The sequence below is a fragment of the Neltuma alba genome, unplaced genomic scaffold (genome assembly GCF_004799145.2).
Source record: "Neltuma alba isolate B1F8T4 unplaced genomic scaffold, ASM479914v2 tig00010389_pilon, whole genome shotgun sequence".
Taxonomy (NCBI): Eukaryota; Viridiplantae; Streptophyta; class Magnoliopsida; order Fabales; family Fabaceae; genus Neltuma; species Neltuma alba.
This window is the reverse complement of record NW_021635292.1, coordinates 325,870-344,262: the sequence shown is the minus strand read 5'-3', so window position 1 is coordinate 344,262 and position 18,393 is coordinate 325,870. Positions and strand designations below refer to the sequence as shown.

At 35.1% G+C, this 18,393-nt stretch overlaps 2 protein-coding genes across 2 annotated transcripts; one reads left to right on the top strand and one right to left on the bottom strand.

The window, feature by feature from the left end:
• Positions 1–11,317: 11,317 nt before the first annotated feature.
• LOC114756368 (cysteine-rich receptor-like protein kinase 10) lies at positions 11,318–16,010 on the bottom strand. The gene is made up of 9 exons (XM_028945311.1): positions 15,889–16,010; positions 15,081–15,459; positions 14,315–14,708; positions 13,879–13,995; positions 13,606–13,784; positions 12,621–12,831; positions 12,213–12,450; positions 11,945–12,095; positions 11,318–11,626 (listed from the first exon to the last, which is right to left on the bottom strand). The coding sequence occupies exons 1-9, from the start codon at positions 16,008–16,010 to the stop codon at positions 11,318–11,320; spliced, it is 2,100 nt and encodes a 699-aa protein (XP_028801144.1).
• Positions 16,011–17,188: 1,178 nt separating this feature from the next.
• LOC114756367 (uncharacterized) lies at positions 17,189–17,947 on the top strand. The gene has a single exon (XM_028945310.1). It carries the CDS (start codon positions 17,189–17,191, stop codon positions 17,945–17,947), a length of 759 nt encoding a protein of 252 aa, XP_028801143.1.
• Positions 17,948–18,393: the final 446 nt, after the last annotated feature.

Sequence of the window (18,393 nt, the reverse complement as noted above, 5' to 3'; positions counted from 1 at the left end):
CAATAGAAGGATCCATGATGGCATTAGTGATATTCTCAAAAGATTATGCTTCTTCAAAGTGATGCTTGGAAGAGCTTGTCAAAATCATAGAATGCAAGGAAGCTGGTCAGCAGATTGTGATAGCAATTTTCTACCATGTAGATCCATCAGATGTCAGGCACCAAAAAGGCACTTATGAGGAGGCATTCACTCATCATGAGCGGAAGCTCAAAGATAACGTGCAAAAGTTACAAATTTGGAGATATGTCCTGGAAAAAAACTGCAAACTTATCTGGTTATCATTCATCACATTTTCAGTAAGTTTATTTTTATTATTCTTAATTTCTCCAGCTTCCTTAATTTGCTAAAAACAATTTAAATATTGTAAAAGTATATTAAAATTATGTCTGGCATTAAGTATTTCTTTAATGAGTAACTATAATAATATTAGTTGTTTTTCATATGCTAGAGATGAATATGAACTCGTCAATGCAATAGTTGAAAATGTCTTGAGAAAAGTGGAACATAACTATCCAATTGTGCCAAAATCTGAACTCATTGGATTTCATTAATTTTCATTAGTGTTGAATCATTAATGGAAATTGAGTCGCCAGAAGTTCGAATTCTTGGAATTTGGGGCCCAGGAGGAATAGGTAAAACAATCCTTGCATTGGCTATATTTGGCAAATTCTCGTCTAAATTTCAAAGTGATTGCTTCTTAGAAAATGTGAGAGAAGAATCAACAAAGATTGGTGGTTTGAGTTCTTTGCATAAAAAACTTCTTTCAAAGCTTTTAGATCAAAAAGATGACATAAATATGATCTGAGCAGTGAGAAGGCTGAAACAAAAAAAAAAAGGTGCTAATTGTACTTGATGATGTGGACAATCCAAAGCAACTAAAAGATCTGGTTGGACAACAAGTTTACTTGGGATAGGGCAACAGAGTCATTGCAACAAGTAGAAACGAACATGTTCTTAGGCGTGGAGGGATTCATAAAGAATATATACATGAAGTCAAAGAATTGAGTTTAGAAGAATCACTTGAACTTTTCAGTATGCACGCCTTCAATCAAAATCATCCCATCAAGGGATATGAACAGCTGTCAAATTTGATGGTTGCCTTGGCTAAAGGCATTCCTTTAGCTTTAGAAGTTTTGGATTCCCATTTTCATTCTAGGGATAAACCATATTGGGAAAGTGAACTTAGCAAACTCAAAAAGTATCCCCATCAACAAATTCAAAATATATTGAAGGTGAGCTTTGACGGATTGGATCCTATGGATAAGGAAATATTTTTAGACATTGCATTTTTTTTGTGGGAAAACAAAACGATGAAATTGCTTATGTGCTAGAGGCTTGTGGTTTCAAAGCGATTAGTGGAATACGAAATCTTATAAATAAAGCTCTCATAAAGTCAGACAGGTATCACTCTATTGTAATGCATGACTTGATGTGAGAAGTGGCTGAGCAAATAGTTCATAAGGAATATGTGAAACATCCTAAATTCTGTAGTCGATTAAATGATGCAGATGAAATATGTGATGCGTTAGAAAATAACAAGGTAAGGGAAAGATACTTCAATTTATTTCTTCCATTTTTTATTTCTTTTGATACTTTTCTAAAAAGTCTAATATTTATTTTATTTTATTTTTGTTTAGGAAAAATATGAAATTGAAGGCATTTCACTGGATGTGTCTCAAATCAAATATTTACATTTGGAAGCAAACGCCTTCTTGAAGATGAAAAATTTGAGAATCCTCAAAGTTTTTAATGGGCAATGCTCTGAAACCAAGACATGTATAAAGCTTCCTTTTGGTCTTGACTCTTTTTCTAATAAATTAAGAATTTTTCATTGGGATTATTATCCATTGGAGTCTTTGCCATTAGGCTTTCATCTTGAAAACCTTGTTGAACTTCAAATGGAAAATAGCAATGTTATGAAGCTTTGGGATGGAGTATAGGTAAACTTATATACTAGTAATTTATATTTTATATGTCTTTCATATAACTAAATTTATTAGGGCCTTTTTTCGGTAATTTTTTTTTTCCGTTTTCATTGTCATCACAGGAACTTGCGAATCTAAAGAGAATTAACTTGGGTTGGTCCTGTAAATTGAAGGAATTGCCTGATTTTTCTATGGCATATAATAAGCTTAAAAATGTAAATCTCAGTTATTGTTCAAGTTTGAGGACTGTTCATCTATCCATTTTATCTCTCCACACTCTTGTTGAATTGGATGTATCTAGTTGCTTTAAATTAGAGAGTTTTGAAAGTGAGACTCATTTAGAATCTCTCTCTATTCTCACAGCTCACTATTGTGGCCTCAAGAAATTATGTTTGTCATCAAAGATATTGACATGTATATTTCTTCAACAAACAAAACTTGAAACATTGCATTTGCGAATCATACGTTTCACACAGGTTAGAGAACTTGTAATTTCTCATGGTGAAAGATTGAGGAGTCTTTTAATAAATGAGCTCTGTTGCTTGACAAATCTTGAGGTGTTTCATGTTTGGGATTTCAAGCAAGAAATTCACACAGAGGAGCTGCACTCCCTTTTTATGCTTGGAGTAATTTAAGAAAACCATATTTGATAAGTTGGAGTTACTTGTCAGAAATACTTGGCAATATAAAGTGCTTAACAAGGTTACAAGAATTATTATTGGATGAGAGAGGTATAGAGACATTGCCAGCCTGCGTCAGAAAGCTTTCAATATTGACATCCATATACCTGAGAAGGTGCAAAAGGCTTAAGTCGATACTTGGACTTCCTCCCATGCTTCAACTATTAGATGCCAAAGATTGCACTTCATTGGAGACTGTATTCTCTGACTCTCTATTTTTCAATTGGTGTAACTTTTACTTCAATAATTGTGTAAAGTTGGATGAGTGTTCGCTTCGCTTTATTGAGGAATTAACTCATTTCTCAATGACTTCAGAGGGTGATGCTTTTGGTGGAGCTTGTTACCCAGGAAACAGAGTTCCAAAGTGGATGAAATGTAAACAAATGACAGAGGTTTCCAATACTATCCAGTTTACTTGCAATCTTGAACGAGCAAAGCACCTATTGTTTTGCTGTGTTGCTCCTCATTGTCATCTCAGATCTCTGGGACAGGGCCTTTTTTGTGTTGCTTCTTATTTCACTTGTGATGACGACAACGTCGAATCCTGTCCTTTTTATGAACGTCATTCAGAATTGGATTTCAGTCCACGTCACTGTGGGGCACATGAGAGTTCCATATCATGCTAGAAAAGGTGCTGATGTTAAGATTTCATGTGAATCCTTTCCGGAATGGCGGGATGATGGAACGATATGTTCGGATCATAGAAGTATGTATTCCGGCCACAAAGTCCCTCTTGAAGCATGTGGAGTACACGTAATTTATGACTCGGAGTCGGAGGCTGGGTCGAGTCAAAAAAGAAAGAGGGCTGCACATACAGGTGTTGAAGATGGAGTCCCTCCCACGAAGCAACTCAACAATTCTGGGATCTCTCAACCTACTCCTCTGGGACTGGAGTTGCAGTTGGGGTTAGCTGCTACTAAATCCAAGAAATCTCATGATAACTTCATGTGTCAACCACTGCAACTCAAATTTATGCCCAAGAAGAAACAAGAGGACCCTCTGCAACTCAAGTTAAATATAAATTCTGACATGGTATAGTTTTTATTAATATGCTCTAATTAATCGCCTACTGTTCATTTTTTTCCCTCAAAATTGTTTTTGGAATAAATTTATATTCTGAGGGCAGTTGATTATTTGCTATTTAACCATATATGTGCATATTGATGCAAATTGCAAAGATTATCATGAACTGAGCAGAATATGTTGAGCTCAAACTTCTGCCATCATTTAACACTATAATTGTGCTTTATTTTTGCTCTGCATCTTTCATTAGCATAAAGGATGAGTACATTGGAAGCAACCAGAGCGAAAGTTGGTCTTTTGGTCTTATATTTGAACAAGGCTCAAGCTAGGTATGGTTCCAACTTTCTAAGTGTGACTATAGCTAGCCTGGTACAGTGGTACTGCTCAGAATGTTAAGTTACTCTGTTTCATCCTGAAATAACTATTCTACACATTTATTTATTCCTTTTGCTTAGCTTCTTTGAATAGTTCAATCCTTTTTAGTTTATTTAAATGGATTTTTTTTTAGAAGTCTTCTTACTCACCTTCATCCTTTTAATTCCTTCTTCTTCTGGGTCAAGTCTCGATTTATTTAAATGAAGAAAACCAGATATCTCTACCGGTGTGGATATTACTCTTTTCTTCTGCTTAGAGAAAGTTTCAAAACAATAATTTCTGAAATTACTGGTCTCTTGTTACACTTGAAGAGGAATTCCCGCATAGAAAAGAAGTTGGGAATGAATTGATATTTTGGTGCTCTTTAGAGCCATCACTGCTTGTATCGTTTACAATGCAGTTTGTCAATGACCAGGTGGAGCTCTCTTTCCCTTAATTCAATTCCTCATTTTGGCCTTGTTATGCTTTATTCCAGTCCAAAAATGCATGCTCTGTCAACTTTTTTGTTTCCGGATCAATTTGTGTGGGTTGGACGATCAGGCATCTATCAGTTTGGCATAAAATTGCTTTTTCGTTTGACAGGTTCCTCAGTATGTTGCAACTTGGTAGAGGTTTGTGGCTAATTCCCTTATTCTCTCCCTATAATTTTACTGTGTATAAATCAACAATGGCCTCCTTCCTCTCTGCTATTAACATCTTCATGGTTTGCTCTATCAGTTTGGGGAGCTTGGAAGACTCTTTGCATCAATGAAGAAGCATGAGAACGAATTGAAGAACAGTTATAAGTATGCATCAATGAAGAACAGTTTGGGGAGCAGCGACAGGGTTTCGTTGTTAATTATGCCTTTAATTAACCCCATTTTCCATGATTGCAGAATGAATAATGCTAATGTCATGGACGGATGTAGTTGATGAAGCAGTTGGACTGCTCATTTGGTCATTGGAACCTTTGGATTTGTCATCACTTCCCTAATATGTTGCTATCAGGTGCCTGCCATTGTGAATATACTTCACTCATTTTATGCTTTTCTATTGCTTGGACATTCTGATTTCATTGAAACTTTGCAACCTCTCTAGTAACTTGCACTAACAAATAAGTCAAGCTGGATAATTTTTCTTGTGTATTAACATTGAAGTAGGCTGTAAATGTAACATTGAAGTCCTTGGCAGATGCATGTGCTGTCAATTTAGTCTTTAAATTAACTAACATCCTACAAGCACTTAGGTCTAATTTTTGGGATGTTACAACTTGCACTAATAAATAAGTTAAGCTCTTGATAATTTTTCGTGTGCATTAACATTGAAGTGTTCGGAATATGCGTTTTCTGTCAAGTTAGTCTTTAGAAACTGATCAACATCCTAACTTCAAACAACTTTAAATCCAATAGTATGTAATCTTCCTGCAAGTTTCATTGACCTTCAACTTTGTTGATGGTAAAATCAAGTTCATGGGGTTTCAGGGGATGCATATATGGCAATTTACTCAGAAAATTGAATTCAAGTTTTAAACAGATATAAATAAAAAGGGTTTGTGTGATGATTCTGCTATTAATTTGTTGAGATTTAAGAATGGAGTATTTTCCTCTTTTGCATTGACAAGGATATTATTTAGTCTGTGCAATGCAGTTGCTTCCTGCCTCAAGCTTGGGCAAAGTATAGCAAAGATGAAAAAAGCATTCTTACCGAAGTAATAACGAATCTGTATGTTGATGTTGTTGGATGTGAGCGGAGAGCTTTTTGCTGATCAATGAGGCGTCTTAGAATTGTTAATCATATGTAGTACAATTACTGTGTTATGTTATGTTCCCTGATAGCAAAAACACAATTGTCCCTTGCCAAATGGAGTCATAGCTAAATTAGATTTCACATTTTGCTTCAAGTTACTAGTCACGTCATCATCCCTTTTGGGCTTGTCAATTTACTCTGCCTTGATCTAGATAAATCAGTGAATATAGAATTTATCTAACGAACATGTTTTTGGAGTAAATTTATATTCTGAAGGTGGTTGATTATTTGCATTCAACAATATATGTGCATGTTGATGCAAATTGCCAAGATTATCATGCTTACGTGACTTAAGGTTTTGTCGTCCTTGCATTAAGTGAATTAGGATCTCTTGAGCTAAAACTTCTGTCACCATCTAACACTAATTGTGGCTTATTTTCGCTCTGCATCTTTGATTAGCGGAAAGGATGAGTACATTGGAGGCAACCAGAGCAGAATTGGTCCTTTGGTTTTATATTTGAACAAGGCTGAAGCTAGGTATGGTTCCAGCTTTCTAGGTGTATATATGGCCAACCTACTACTGCTTAGAATGTTAAGTTACTCTGTTTTATCCTAAAATAATTACTCTACACATTTATTTATTCCTTTTGTTTTGCTTCTTTAAATAGATTAATCCTTTTAGTTTATTCATATGGATTTTTTCTAAAAATCTTCGTACTGATCTTCATCCTCTTAATTCCTTTTTCTTCTGGGCCAAGTCCTGATTTATTTAAATGAAGAAAACCAGGTATTTCTACCGATGTGGATATTACTCTTTTCTTCAGCTTAGAAAAAGTTTCAAGACAATTAACTATTTCTCAAATTATTGGTCTGTTCTTCCACCTGAAGAGGGATTCTGACATAGAAAGGAAGTTGCAAATTAATTGATATTTTGATGTTCTCTAGAGCCATCACTGCTTGTATCTTTTACAATGCAGTTTATCAATGACCACGTGGAACTCCTTTTCCTTAATTCCCGTTCCTCATTGTGGCCCTGTAATGCTTTATTCCAGTCCCAAAATGCATTGCTCTGTTAACTTTTTGGTTTCCTGATTAATTTGCGCGGGTTGGGAGATCAGGCATCTATGAGGTAGAAATCAAAATTTTTCCCTTATCTTTTAATTTTTTTCCTTGGATTATTCTTGTATGTATGAATATATTGAGTTGATTGGCCGAATATTGCTTTTTCGTTGGACAGATTCCTCAGCATGTAGCAACTCGGCAGAGGTTTGTGGCTAACTCCCTTGTTCTTTCCCTATGGTTTTACTGTGTATAATTCAACAATGGCCTCCTTCCTCTCTGCCATTAACATCTTTGTGGTTTGCCCTCTCAGCTTGGGGAGCTTGGAAGACTCGTTGCATCAATGAAGAAGTGTGAGAAGGAACTCAAGAAACAGTAACAAGTATGATGTGTATGTTGTCCATAGTTTCTTTTTCTTTTCGATGTTAATTATACATTTAATTAACCCCATTTTCCATGATTGCGGAACGAACAATACTAATACCATGGATGGATGTAGTTGATGAAGCAGTTGGACTGCTCAGTTGGTGATTGGAGCCTTTGGATTTGTCGTCACGTTCCTAACATGTTGCTATTTACGTTCATTTTTCCCTTACAATCGTGCGGAAAGATTATATGTAGCAACTTTTGTCAATGTGAAAAATCTTGTTTTCTTTGCCAATATAAATAATCTCATCGAAACATTCTAAAGTCACAAGATGAAAGATAAAATACAATAAATCTCAAAAGATGTTATTTCAAAAAGAGAAAATTAATTAATATGCAATGGCATGCCAAATTTCAGAATTTAATTGGTCCAATAACATAGTCAAAACATAGCTCCCAGTCAATATCTTAGTAGGGTTACAGCATCTATGCATACATTGTTATATATTGTCAAAAGACAAGTGGTTTCATAATTTATACATGATTCATTTTTGAATTTTCTTTTTCTTCTTGGATGGTTCAGCCCCTAGAATATTGAATTACATTCAAAAGAAATGAGATTTCATTGAAATCCCAATAGCAGGATAAATCAACCATAACATCAAACATGCATCATCATTAAGCATTTCAACATTAGCTATCATTAGAGAAATAATTCTCTCATAATTAGGCAATCTCTAACATACAATACCCAAGGCAATATAATGGAAGGAGTAGCCACATCACAATCATCATAGTTCAACAACATAATAGCAATAATCCATGCATTGATAATTAATGCAATGTCAATATTAAAAGTTAATTAAATCTTGCTACGTTGATCCAATTGCTTCTTTGATCTTTCTTCTTGCTCCTTCCCTCCACAAATATCAAAGCCTAAATATCACATTGCAAAAAAGGGCAACCACATTACAACTTTAAACCACACAAGACTCAAAAGCAACACTTAAGTAACCCCTTAACCCTTAATTCTTTGAATTTTAGAGCTTTGTTTTCTTTAATCTAAGAATTACCCTCTTAGGACAATCCTACATAATTTCTCATGTAGAATCCAAATATAAACTTGGATTCATGAAAGGAAAACTTCTTTCCCAAGAAATAGTGTTGGCTGAACAGGGGTTCTTGAAATCCAAAAATTCCAACTTTAATTCTAATACTTCCAATACTTGTTCTTTAGGTTTACCCTATACCATTTTCCATTTTAAACATAATAGAAGCATCAAAACTATGAAAATCACATCCTAGGGCACTAATTTCAGATTGGCCAAACAGCACCATCAACAACCAAAACATGAAATCTTTCACATATCAACACAAAAACCACTTGAAACAAGCTCTATTTAATGTGCTTTAGCTAGGTATAACATCAAAACCTCCTTCCCCTAACCCTATAACATTTTGGCCAGCACCTCTCTCTTAGGGAAACAACATTTTCCAACCATTCAAAGCAAGAAACATAATAAAACAACCTACTAACCTTAGATCCAAGTTTGGTTGATCAAAGGTAGTAGCTTTCCTTCTGGTTGCACTTCAATAATCAAATTGGCAAGAACTTTCCCAAGGTTGGACAAAATGGTGGTTTTGTGAGGGGGGGAGTATCTATTTATAGGCCAAGTCCATACAATTGCCATCCAAGATCAAGCAAATTATTATAATGAGGTGTTAAGTTCCTATACCTTCTTGAACCCTTTTCCAGTGTTAAATTAATTCCAAATGAAAATCAATTTCCAAAGTCAAAATCCTCTCCACCCTTGGCTTGACAAATGGCCTTTAAATCCCCTCCATTGGTAACTTGACAAGTGGCAACTTGTGGGCCAAGTAAAAGATAAGAGAGAGCTTTTCACTTTATCAGTACACTTTCCTCTGAGATTAATTCTTATTTTATAATTACAATATGCTGGCTACTATAGTTATTTTTTGTCAGATCCACATTCTTCTCATTTTCCTCTTCACAAAATGCCCTCCTTTATCACCGTCTCAATTTTCTACTAATTACAAAGAAAAACTATTTTTCTTTTTATAGTGTTTTCTTTATTCGGCAAAGCTGTTAAGAAATTTATGAGCATTTAAGGGCCTCTCTTCTACTTTATAATCTCTTATAATTCCTTAGAATACCTTGTGAATTTTCTTGAGATTTAATTTTCCTTACAAGTATTTATTTGGAATTTTCCAAATAAAAGACCTTAATTTGGCCTAATTCAAACTTAAATTCCTTTATAATTTTTCTAGGGATAATTTGGGCATAAAATTTCGTATACACTATCATATAATTCTCAATGTATATTATCCCTATTTTTTCTCAATTTTCTGAGCCTTGAAAATAATTTTTTCCTAATTACTTTTTGGTCAATTTCCTTTAATTAGTCAAGCTTTTAAAACTGACTGGAAAATCAGAATAAATACTTTCCATCAAAATTCTTCCTTTTAACAATTAATATAGTGTCCAGGGGACTTTTTCCTAGGTTCCATAATTTTTGGGAATTTCTAACATATTTCAAAAATTACATAAGCTGCTCATAACTTTTGAAAAAATGTATTTTGCCCCAATACCGACATAAATTTTAGGAATTGTATCCTTCTATTTGTTCCTATTATTCTAGCCCTTAAATGCCTAGGAATATCCTTACTCCTATTTACTAAATTACTAGATGTGATACTGGTTAAACTATGCTGCTGTTTTATATATGTGTACAAAGGTTATAAATAAAAATTAAAGGTTATGTCATGATGTTGTTCTTTTTGTGGTTGAAAAGAAATAACAAGTATAGTGAGGACGAGACGTAACATACAAATAGGGAAAGAACTGAATAGGCCCCCTATTAACCCGATTCAAATAATAATGAACCGATTAGAGGAACAACAAAAAATGATACAAGAGTTATGAGCAACCTAAGCTCGCTAGGAACAAGAAAAGGATGCTGTAATAGCAGTAGCAGTAATAGTAGCCATAGCACAGTTACAACGACCTGAGCAAGGAGCAACTAGGATAGTCTAACAAGTCCAACCTTAAACCCAGGAATCGATAGTAGAGCAAGCAAGGCCTGTAAAGGAACCAAATAATTTACAACAGTGGATTACGCACTTTTGCAAGCATAATCCACCAGCATTTGAGGGCACACTAGATATGCAAATAGCCAAAGACAGGATTACCCAGTTAGAGAAAATCTTTAGAGTGATGGATTGCTCATTTGAGACTAAAGCATAGATGACAATCTACAAGTTAGAGGAAAAAGCTAATAGGTGATGGAAGAACTCAGAGATAGACCTTCAAGCTGTTGAGACCCCGATCACTTGGGAATCTTTTAAGGACCAGTTCTTCTAGAAGTATTTTCTTAAATCAGTGCGGGATAAGAAAGAAGCTGAATTTCTCACTATAAAGCAAGCGGAAAATGAACCTTTCGATGAGTATTTGGCAAGATACATTAAGTTATCTTGGTAATCTACCTATCTGCAACTTATGAATGATGAACAATGGTTCACTAAGAAAACGATTAGGGGCCTAAGGCTAGAGCTAAGAGAAAATGTAGCCTCAAGGCAAATTAAACATTTCAGTAAAGCAGTGGAAGCCTACCGAATCACTGAAAGTAGTTAGAATTATTATGGTCGTGCTAGGATAATGTAACATCTCGGAAATCTTAACCCTGAGATGAAAGGAATTAAATAGATCAAGGGCTAGTTGAGGTAGAGGAAATTATAGCTAGCACCAGTATGAATTTTGAAATCCGGACAAAGGCCAGACTGATATTTTAAATATCGTTTAAAGAAATATTTAATTGGGAATTTAAGTTAGAAATTCTCAAAAATTCTCAAAAAATTATGAAAAATATAAATAAAGGTTAAGAGACTATATTTGAGGTCCAAAGGAATTATTAGAAGGGAAATAAATAAATATAGAATTTTCTATTTACAGGAATTTTTGGTTATACTAAGTAAGAGTAACCAAAAGTTAATTATGAAAAATATTTAGAGGCCTCAATGATTTTGGAAAAAAATATAGGAAATTATCTTGGAGGATTATAATAATTTAAATAGCCACTCTTATGTACAAAATTCATCCATGCCATCACAATCTTACAGAAAGAAAGTCTTGTCTAGTCCTTAGGATCATCTAGCTAAAACTTCAGAAATAGTTACTCCATTGATGGAGTCATGGGTAGTATTTTTTGATGAAGGCTCTTTCTCCGTGAAACCTCTTCCAACAGACAATGCAGGTTGTGTTGGCCTTGGAAGGTTCACTGAGTCACTTGCAAGCATAAGTACTACACTTGACATTGTTGGTCTGTCTGCTACATCTTCTTGCACACATAAGAGGCCGATTTGGATGCGCTTGAGAACTTCAGAAGGTTCAAATGACCTTTCTAATATTGGATCCATTAGGTCCAAGCCCTTCCCTTCACACCCGAGCCTCCATGCCTACATGGTAAATGCGTTTTTAGGTTAGATTAAAAAGCAAATTTTATAAGAAAAATGCTTTAAGTTTTAGTTAGTTTTTCAAGTAGTTGGTTCAGGATTTTTTCAATAAAATTATGGCCCATGGAGCAATGTTTCTGAAGTCATCAAGGATATTTCAATTGCTTGAAAGGAAAAGGCATATTTTGTTTTTTCAAAGTTGGAATCAGATCTTGGCCTAAGAAGATGAATTGTGTTGTTACTGTTCAAAAGCTTGAAAATTCCAATTGATTTGTTCCCTGTGGTATATTGTCGAGGAAGAGAGGCAGTCAGAAAGCATACATATATGAGAAGGCTTTGACCGTGCTCTGAAAGGTAGAATCTACCATTCTTTTTTCCACTAATGATTTCTAGTAGGAGAACACCAAAGCTAAATACATATGATTTTATTGAAAACAAGCCTTCCATAGCATATTCTGGAGCCATGTAACCACTGCTCAGAATAAAAATAAATAAATCAATATAGTTAATTTTATATTGTGTATTCATATGAAAATATTGGCTTTCAAATGCTATAACAATAACAGAAGGCGTTATAAATTGAACTTACTAGGTACCCACAACTCTGATAGTATTTGCTTGCCTTTGGTTGCCTCCAAAAACTCTTGGTAATCCAAAATCTGAAATTTTTGGATTCATTTCATGGTCTAACAGTATATTACTAGCTTTTAGATCCCTATGAATAACCCTTAGTCTAGAGTCTTCATGGAGATACAAAAGTCCTTTTGCAGTTCCATTAATGATGCTCAATCGCAACTTCCATTCCAACTGGGAATGCTTCTCCATATCTGAAAGCAATAAAATTATAAGAATTGCAGAGTCTGCTGATACCCAGATGAAATGGGATTAATGAGAAAAAGTTGAACGGCAGATTTTTATAAATATAAAATGCTACCCATACCCAATAGGGATGTTTGTAAAAATTTAGTGAAACTCAAAAGAAGTATGTGTAACTTACCGAAGAGGTGAAAATCGAGGCTAGAATTAGGCATGTACTCATAAACAAGTAGCTTTTCATTTTGCTCAATGCAGCAAGCTAACAATCTCATAAGGTTCCGATGCTGCAATTTTGCAATCAATATTACTTCATTCTTTAACTCTTTTAATCCTTGCCCTGAAGTTTTTAACAGCCTCTTTACTGCTATTTCCTTCCTATCAGGTAAAACACCCTGTAACCATCATTTTTTTTGCTTTCAAACGTAAGAAAGTTGAAAGAGAAACAATTAAACTTGAATAAATCTGATTTATCTTTGAAGTTTTCAAATTTATAGTCACATCCTCCTTGCTTTGAATTTTGCAAAGCTACTATCTTTCAAAGGAGAGATTTTACCTTGAGCAATTTTTTTACCTTAGAAACTTCAAGTGGCCTGATCCAATAATGCAAAATTACCTAAAGATTAATGACCTTTTCAAAGCTTAATATAAGAGATGTTAGTGCAAATTTTTTCTTTTTACGGGGATCCAAGTAGTGTGAAGAAACCTCTCCTACGAGCCAAGTTGGAAGAACTAACATATAAAGTATTTCATACAATTTCAATTGGAACTAAGTATCCCATACATTATCACCATCAATTTCCTCCTGTGGAGAGTTGATGTCTTGGAAGGCACTTACTGCGCCACTTCATTCACCTTCTATGTTGACTAAAGTTGTCAACTTACAAACTCCGATGCTAATGGATGGGCATCTTAAAGTTGAGAACTCTTCAACATAAGTTAGATATTGAGATAGAGGACTAACTTGCTTAAATACTCTAGTACAATACCTCATTAACCTGGTCTCCGAAATCCCATAACCTGGTCTGGTCTCCCTTGATTTCAAAATTTTAAGTGTAGGATTAGGTTAAAGAAAGTTCTAACATAAACTAAATCTAATAATGTTGGGAAGGTGGAGAAGGTGAAAATAACTTCAATAAGCAAGTGTATGTAGTATGTAAATTCAGTACCTTGTATACAGAGCCAAATCCACCTTTTCCCAATTTACATTCTTCAGAAAAGTTACAAGTAGTTTGAAGAATAGTTTTCAGGGACATTATCGAAAGGTCAATACTCATAGAATTCTCTTCGTCAGTTTGATCCTGAGAAAATACTGGATTTAGCCCATCTTCCTGCACTGCTTGTTTGTCTGCAATCATTGTTATCAAGCATAATAAGACAATAAAAATTTATGCCCCATTTGTTGAATGAAATTCTTGAAGACTTTTCACTTAGAACTTAACCTTTTTTCTTTCTCAAGAACCTGAAGTAGATTGTGCAGAAAACCAGTAGAGCTAGTACTACTACTACACTTATAACAACGATAACTCTAAGCATTGACCTGTTACTACTTTCCTCACCTGCAAAATTGCAAAATAAATAAATAAAATAAAATTGCAGCCTATTTTTTTCAAGGTTTTCTGACCTGGAAAGTAATTTACAAGAGGTTCATCTTTAGTTTTCACATGCTCACTGACAATGAAAGATGCAAACGGATTTGCATATACAATCAAACTTTTGATGACTATTTTTAGAATATCTTCAAGAAAAGAGGTTATTTTCACGTTTATGTCAACATATCATATTATTTACAAGTTGTGAATAGCATAATTTATTTTCTGAGTTCCATGAAATGCACAAAACTGTACCTACTATATCATGAAAGAAACAAAATGGTACCTAGCTGGGGCGTTGGAGCAATCAACCCAGTATCATTTACAAAGAAAGGCTGAGTCTCATACATAACAATACAGCTAGGAGAAAAGATTCTCCAAACCCTCTTGCCTTCACAGCAATTTTCAACTTCTTCAAGCATATTGCTCAGACATGTTCTGCACTCTTCACTAGTTATGTCTTTGCTGCACTGAACCCAACCATACCTTTTCTGGGTGCCATTTATGTTGAACACGTGTGTCCCAAACATCAGGTTTGTCTCTGAACCTGTCTGTATCAAACCGTTCATCAGAATCCTAGCGTCACTGTCGAACTCTCCTGCACTCGTTAAGTTTTGTGTTGCATCAAACATGGGAATCCGAGGCCTCAGAGTTAGATTGCCAAAGAAATCCTCGTTGGAGTACCTATTTAATACTAGCAGAATTTCTTTCATGAATCAAGTCGGTGACATAAATTCATGTAATCAATACAAATGGTATAATTATAGTCTGATCATGATGATAAATTCTTATCTTATACATTCAAGAAGATTAATACCATCTTTAGTCCCTAAAATTGGACTTCGTTTTGGTTTTCATTCTTGAAACTTGAAACCAATAGTCTTGGTCCTTAAAATTTGACCTTATTTTGGTCCATCTAAAAACACTAGTTTCAAACTTTAGAGACTACAAATGGTATCAACCAGTATTCCAGATATAAATTTTGATTGACAACTTCTTGCTTAAGTAGACCCATATACAAGTTACTTACAGAAATATAAATTTAACAGGATATATCTGAGAAGGCAAAATGGGTGCCATAAAACTGCAGTAGCATTATTGGGACAATGCTGTTGGATCAATCTGCTAGAATCTTGAACACAAGAATGACATAAACTTGAATTCACATCCCCTCTACAAAGATAAAGCCCATACACCTTATCTTTATCACTACCTGCAGTTCTGTTACCAAATCCATTGCCGGTTGAAGAATCAGAAAAAAGTGAAGATATGAGATTCTTGAGATTGCTTTGGTATTTGCTTGATGGAGCCACACCACTTCGGTCCAAACATGAATATCTATAATCAAGCGGCTCTGCTTCTTGTTCTGCGCTTGTAGTGTTGGTCTTGCAGATGGATTTAGTATTATTGAGTTGAAGCTGGTTGCATGGGCTGCAATAAGTAATAAGGAGAGAAAGTGGAAGAAGAAGAATGAGAGCAGAAACGAGGATTTGTGTGCCATGATTGTTATTACCATGATAGTTTGTGTGATATTTGTGGGAGTTTAAGGAGGGATTTATTTAGTTTTGTAAAGATGATAGAATTTTCAAAGGTTTGGAGTTTATGAGCCGTCAAGGAACGTAGTGGGTGGGTGATGGCTTGATTCTTTTGACCATGTTGAGAATAGATTTTTTTTTGGAAAAATGACAACAAAATACCACCTGAATTTCAAAAAGACAAATAAGGCACTTGAATAAGCAAAATGACAAATAGGGCACTGGGTACCAATCTGAAATTCAGATTTTTGGCCAAAAGACTGAAATGCCCTTATTAGTGAGGTAAAAGGAAGTGAAACTGAAACAAAAATAAACATAGGAGCACCGGTTGAGCTGCACATAAAGAAGGAAAGAGGAATGCTGGAGCAACACATTAAAGTTGAAAAGAGGTAAGTTTAAGTCGGTAGTCTTTGGAAATGGTATAATCTTATGCCTCCGCATCACCATTTTGTTGGGATTGCTGATTTAATAGATTTTGGTTGTGGGCAAGAGGGTTTGTAGCAAGAGAGAGAGTGAACATGTCGCATTACGGGATGGTAGGGTTTGGGTAGTTCTTTTTTGTGTCTGCTTTATGGCGCAATGGTGGGAACGGGTGTGTTGGAAATGAGATTTTATACTTTATATTGACTATTTCAAATGACGTAGCGGAAATAAAAAAAAGGTGGCAAGCAATTACGTAGACGTGAAGTTTGCGTTCAGGTGGTGAACGTTGTTAAAATCAATAATAGAGTTGTGAAACCCTATAATAAAGTTGCGAATAGAAGAAAAGTTTCTCTTTGTGTGTGTTTTGGGTGTCACATACGTTGATGGAAACTAATTGGCGGAGAAGTTAATTTTTTATTATTTAATGTTGTTTGCTGCAGGTTAGTAAGTGGTGATGTCTTGTAACATTGTATCAACATCTTCAAAAAGACTTGCTTGTTATTTTCACTTAGATGGGAAGTTTGTAGAAAATGACGATGTGGAAGTTAAATACTGTGGTGGGACTGTCAGAGTAAGAGTAATAAATGAGGGTACAAAACTTGAAGATTTGAGGACAATGATAGGAGAATGGTTCAGCATGGATTGTCATGGCTGTGATATTAAATACACTTCGAGTTTTGATGAGAGGGTATTGGTAGATCTTATAGATGATGGTGAAGTTGATAATCTATTTTAATATAATGATCGTAATACACATATTTATATAGCACATAAAGGTAGTGACAATGTGGAGGAAGGAATGGGTTATCCAGAAACGTAAGTGAGAAATTTTTTTTTTGTGGTTATGAAAGTTGATAATTGTTGTAATATTATAGTAAAATCTCTTAACAACAGTGGTAATTATAAATGCAGGATCTCAAGAATGGTAGGACTATCAGAACAGAGTGATGAGCCTACGTTAGAGGGAAATGCTTTGGAAAGTACAAGTTCTGGAGGCAGTGAAAGACCTAATGTAAGCCTGCCATACGGAGTAGTGAGTGCACCTACACCTTTGCCGGAGATGAATTCTTTGAAATGGAAGAAATTGTTGTTAGGACGGAACCAGACTTTTGCAAATGTAGAAGATTTCAAGAAAAAAGTACGTAAGTTCAATATTGCAAACAAGTTTGAGTACAAGTATGTGAAAAATTGTAGGGAAAAAAATGTATGTGAAATGTAGTGTTAAAGGTTGTCCGTGGAGGATAAGTGCAAGAGTGGGTAGAAAGAGTACTCCCTTTTTACGTGTGGCAACATTCATAAATGAGCATGTTCATAATGCACAAGACAATCTTCGTATGGAACATTATGGTTCAACTAGCTTGACAGCATCAATCATCACTGATGAGTTAAATGATCACATAAACAGGCGTCCAAATGATATAAGGAAGACTTTGGAAAGAGATTATGGTGTGAAGTTGACATATAAACAAGCATATAGGGCGAAGCAAAAGGCTTTAGAGGACAGACATGGCAGGCCTGACCAGTCTTATATGCTTATTCCATGTATATGTGAACGGTTGAAGGAAACAGATAACAAAACTATGGCCATATGGGTAGGTAATACTAATAACACATTTGAGCATGCATTCATAGCATATGGGTGTTGTATAGAAGGCTTTATAGCTAGTGCTAGACATATACTGTACATTGATGGATGTCATTTAAGTGGACCGTATAAGGGGATGTTACTGTCGACCTCTGCTTATGAAGCTGACAATGATTTTGCGATTGCTATTATAAAGGGAGAGACACTTGAGGATTGGACATGGTTTTTATACATGATTAAGGAGATAGTTAGGTCGACGGAATTGACAATTGTGTCAGATCGACACAATGCAATAATAGGTGCTGTGCAAGCAATATTTGGTGGTGAGAGGCATGCATACTGTTACAGACATGTTAAGGAAAACTTCAGTACATAAATGATTAAATTAAATAGAGGAAAGAGGAAGACTAGTGGGAAAGCAAGGGAGGAGGGACTGTAATACCTGGATGCCATTGCATATGTAAGGCTTGACACCGAGTTTGATGGTGCAATGGATAACATGAGAAAGTTCAATCCACAATTATTTAAGTAGCTTTTTAATCATAGTGATGTTGAAAGGTGGGCCTTAAGTAAATTCCCATTTAAACGGTGGGATAACATCACAACAAACCTTGCTAAGTCATTCAATGCTTGGATGTTGAAAGAGAGACGATATAAGGTTGCCCAACTTATACATGAGCATCATGAGAAAGTGGCAAAGAAGATGTATGCAGCAAGCATAGCAATGAGTAATTGGAAAAATGGTGTAGGCCCAAACATAGATGTAAAATTGGTGGACAATGTTGCGAGATCAGCACATATGTTGAGTGTACCTTATGGAGG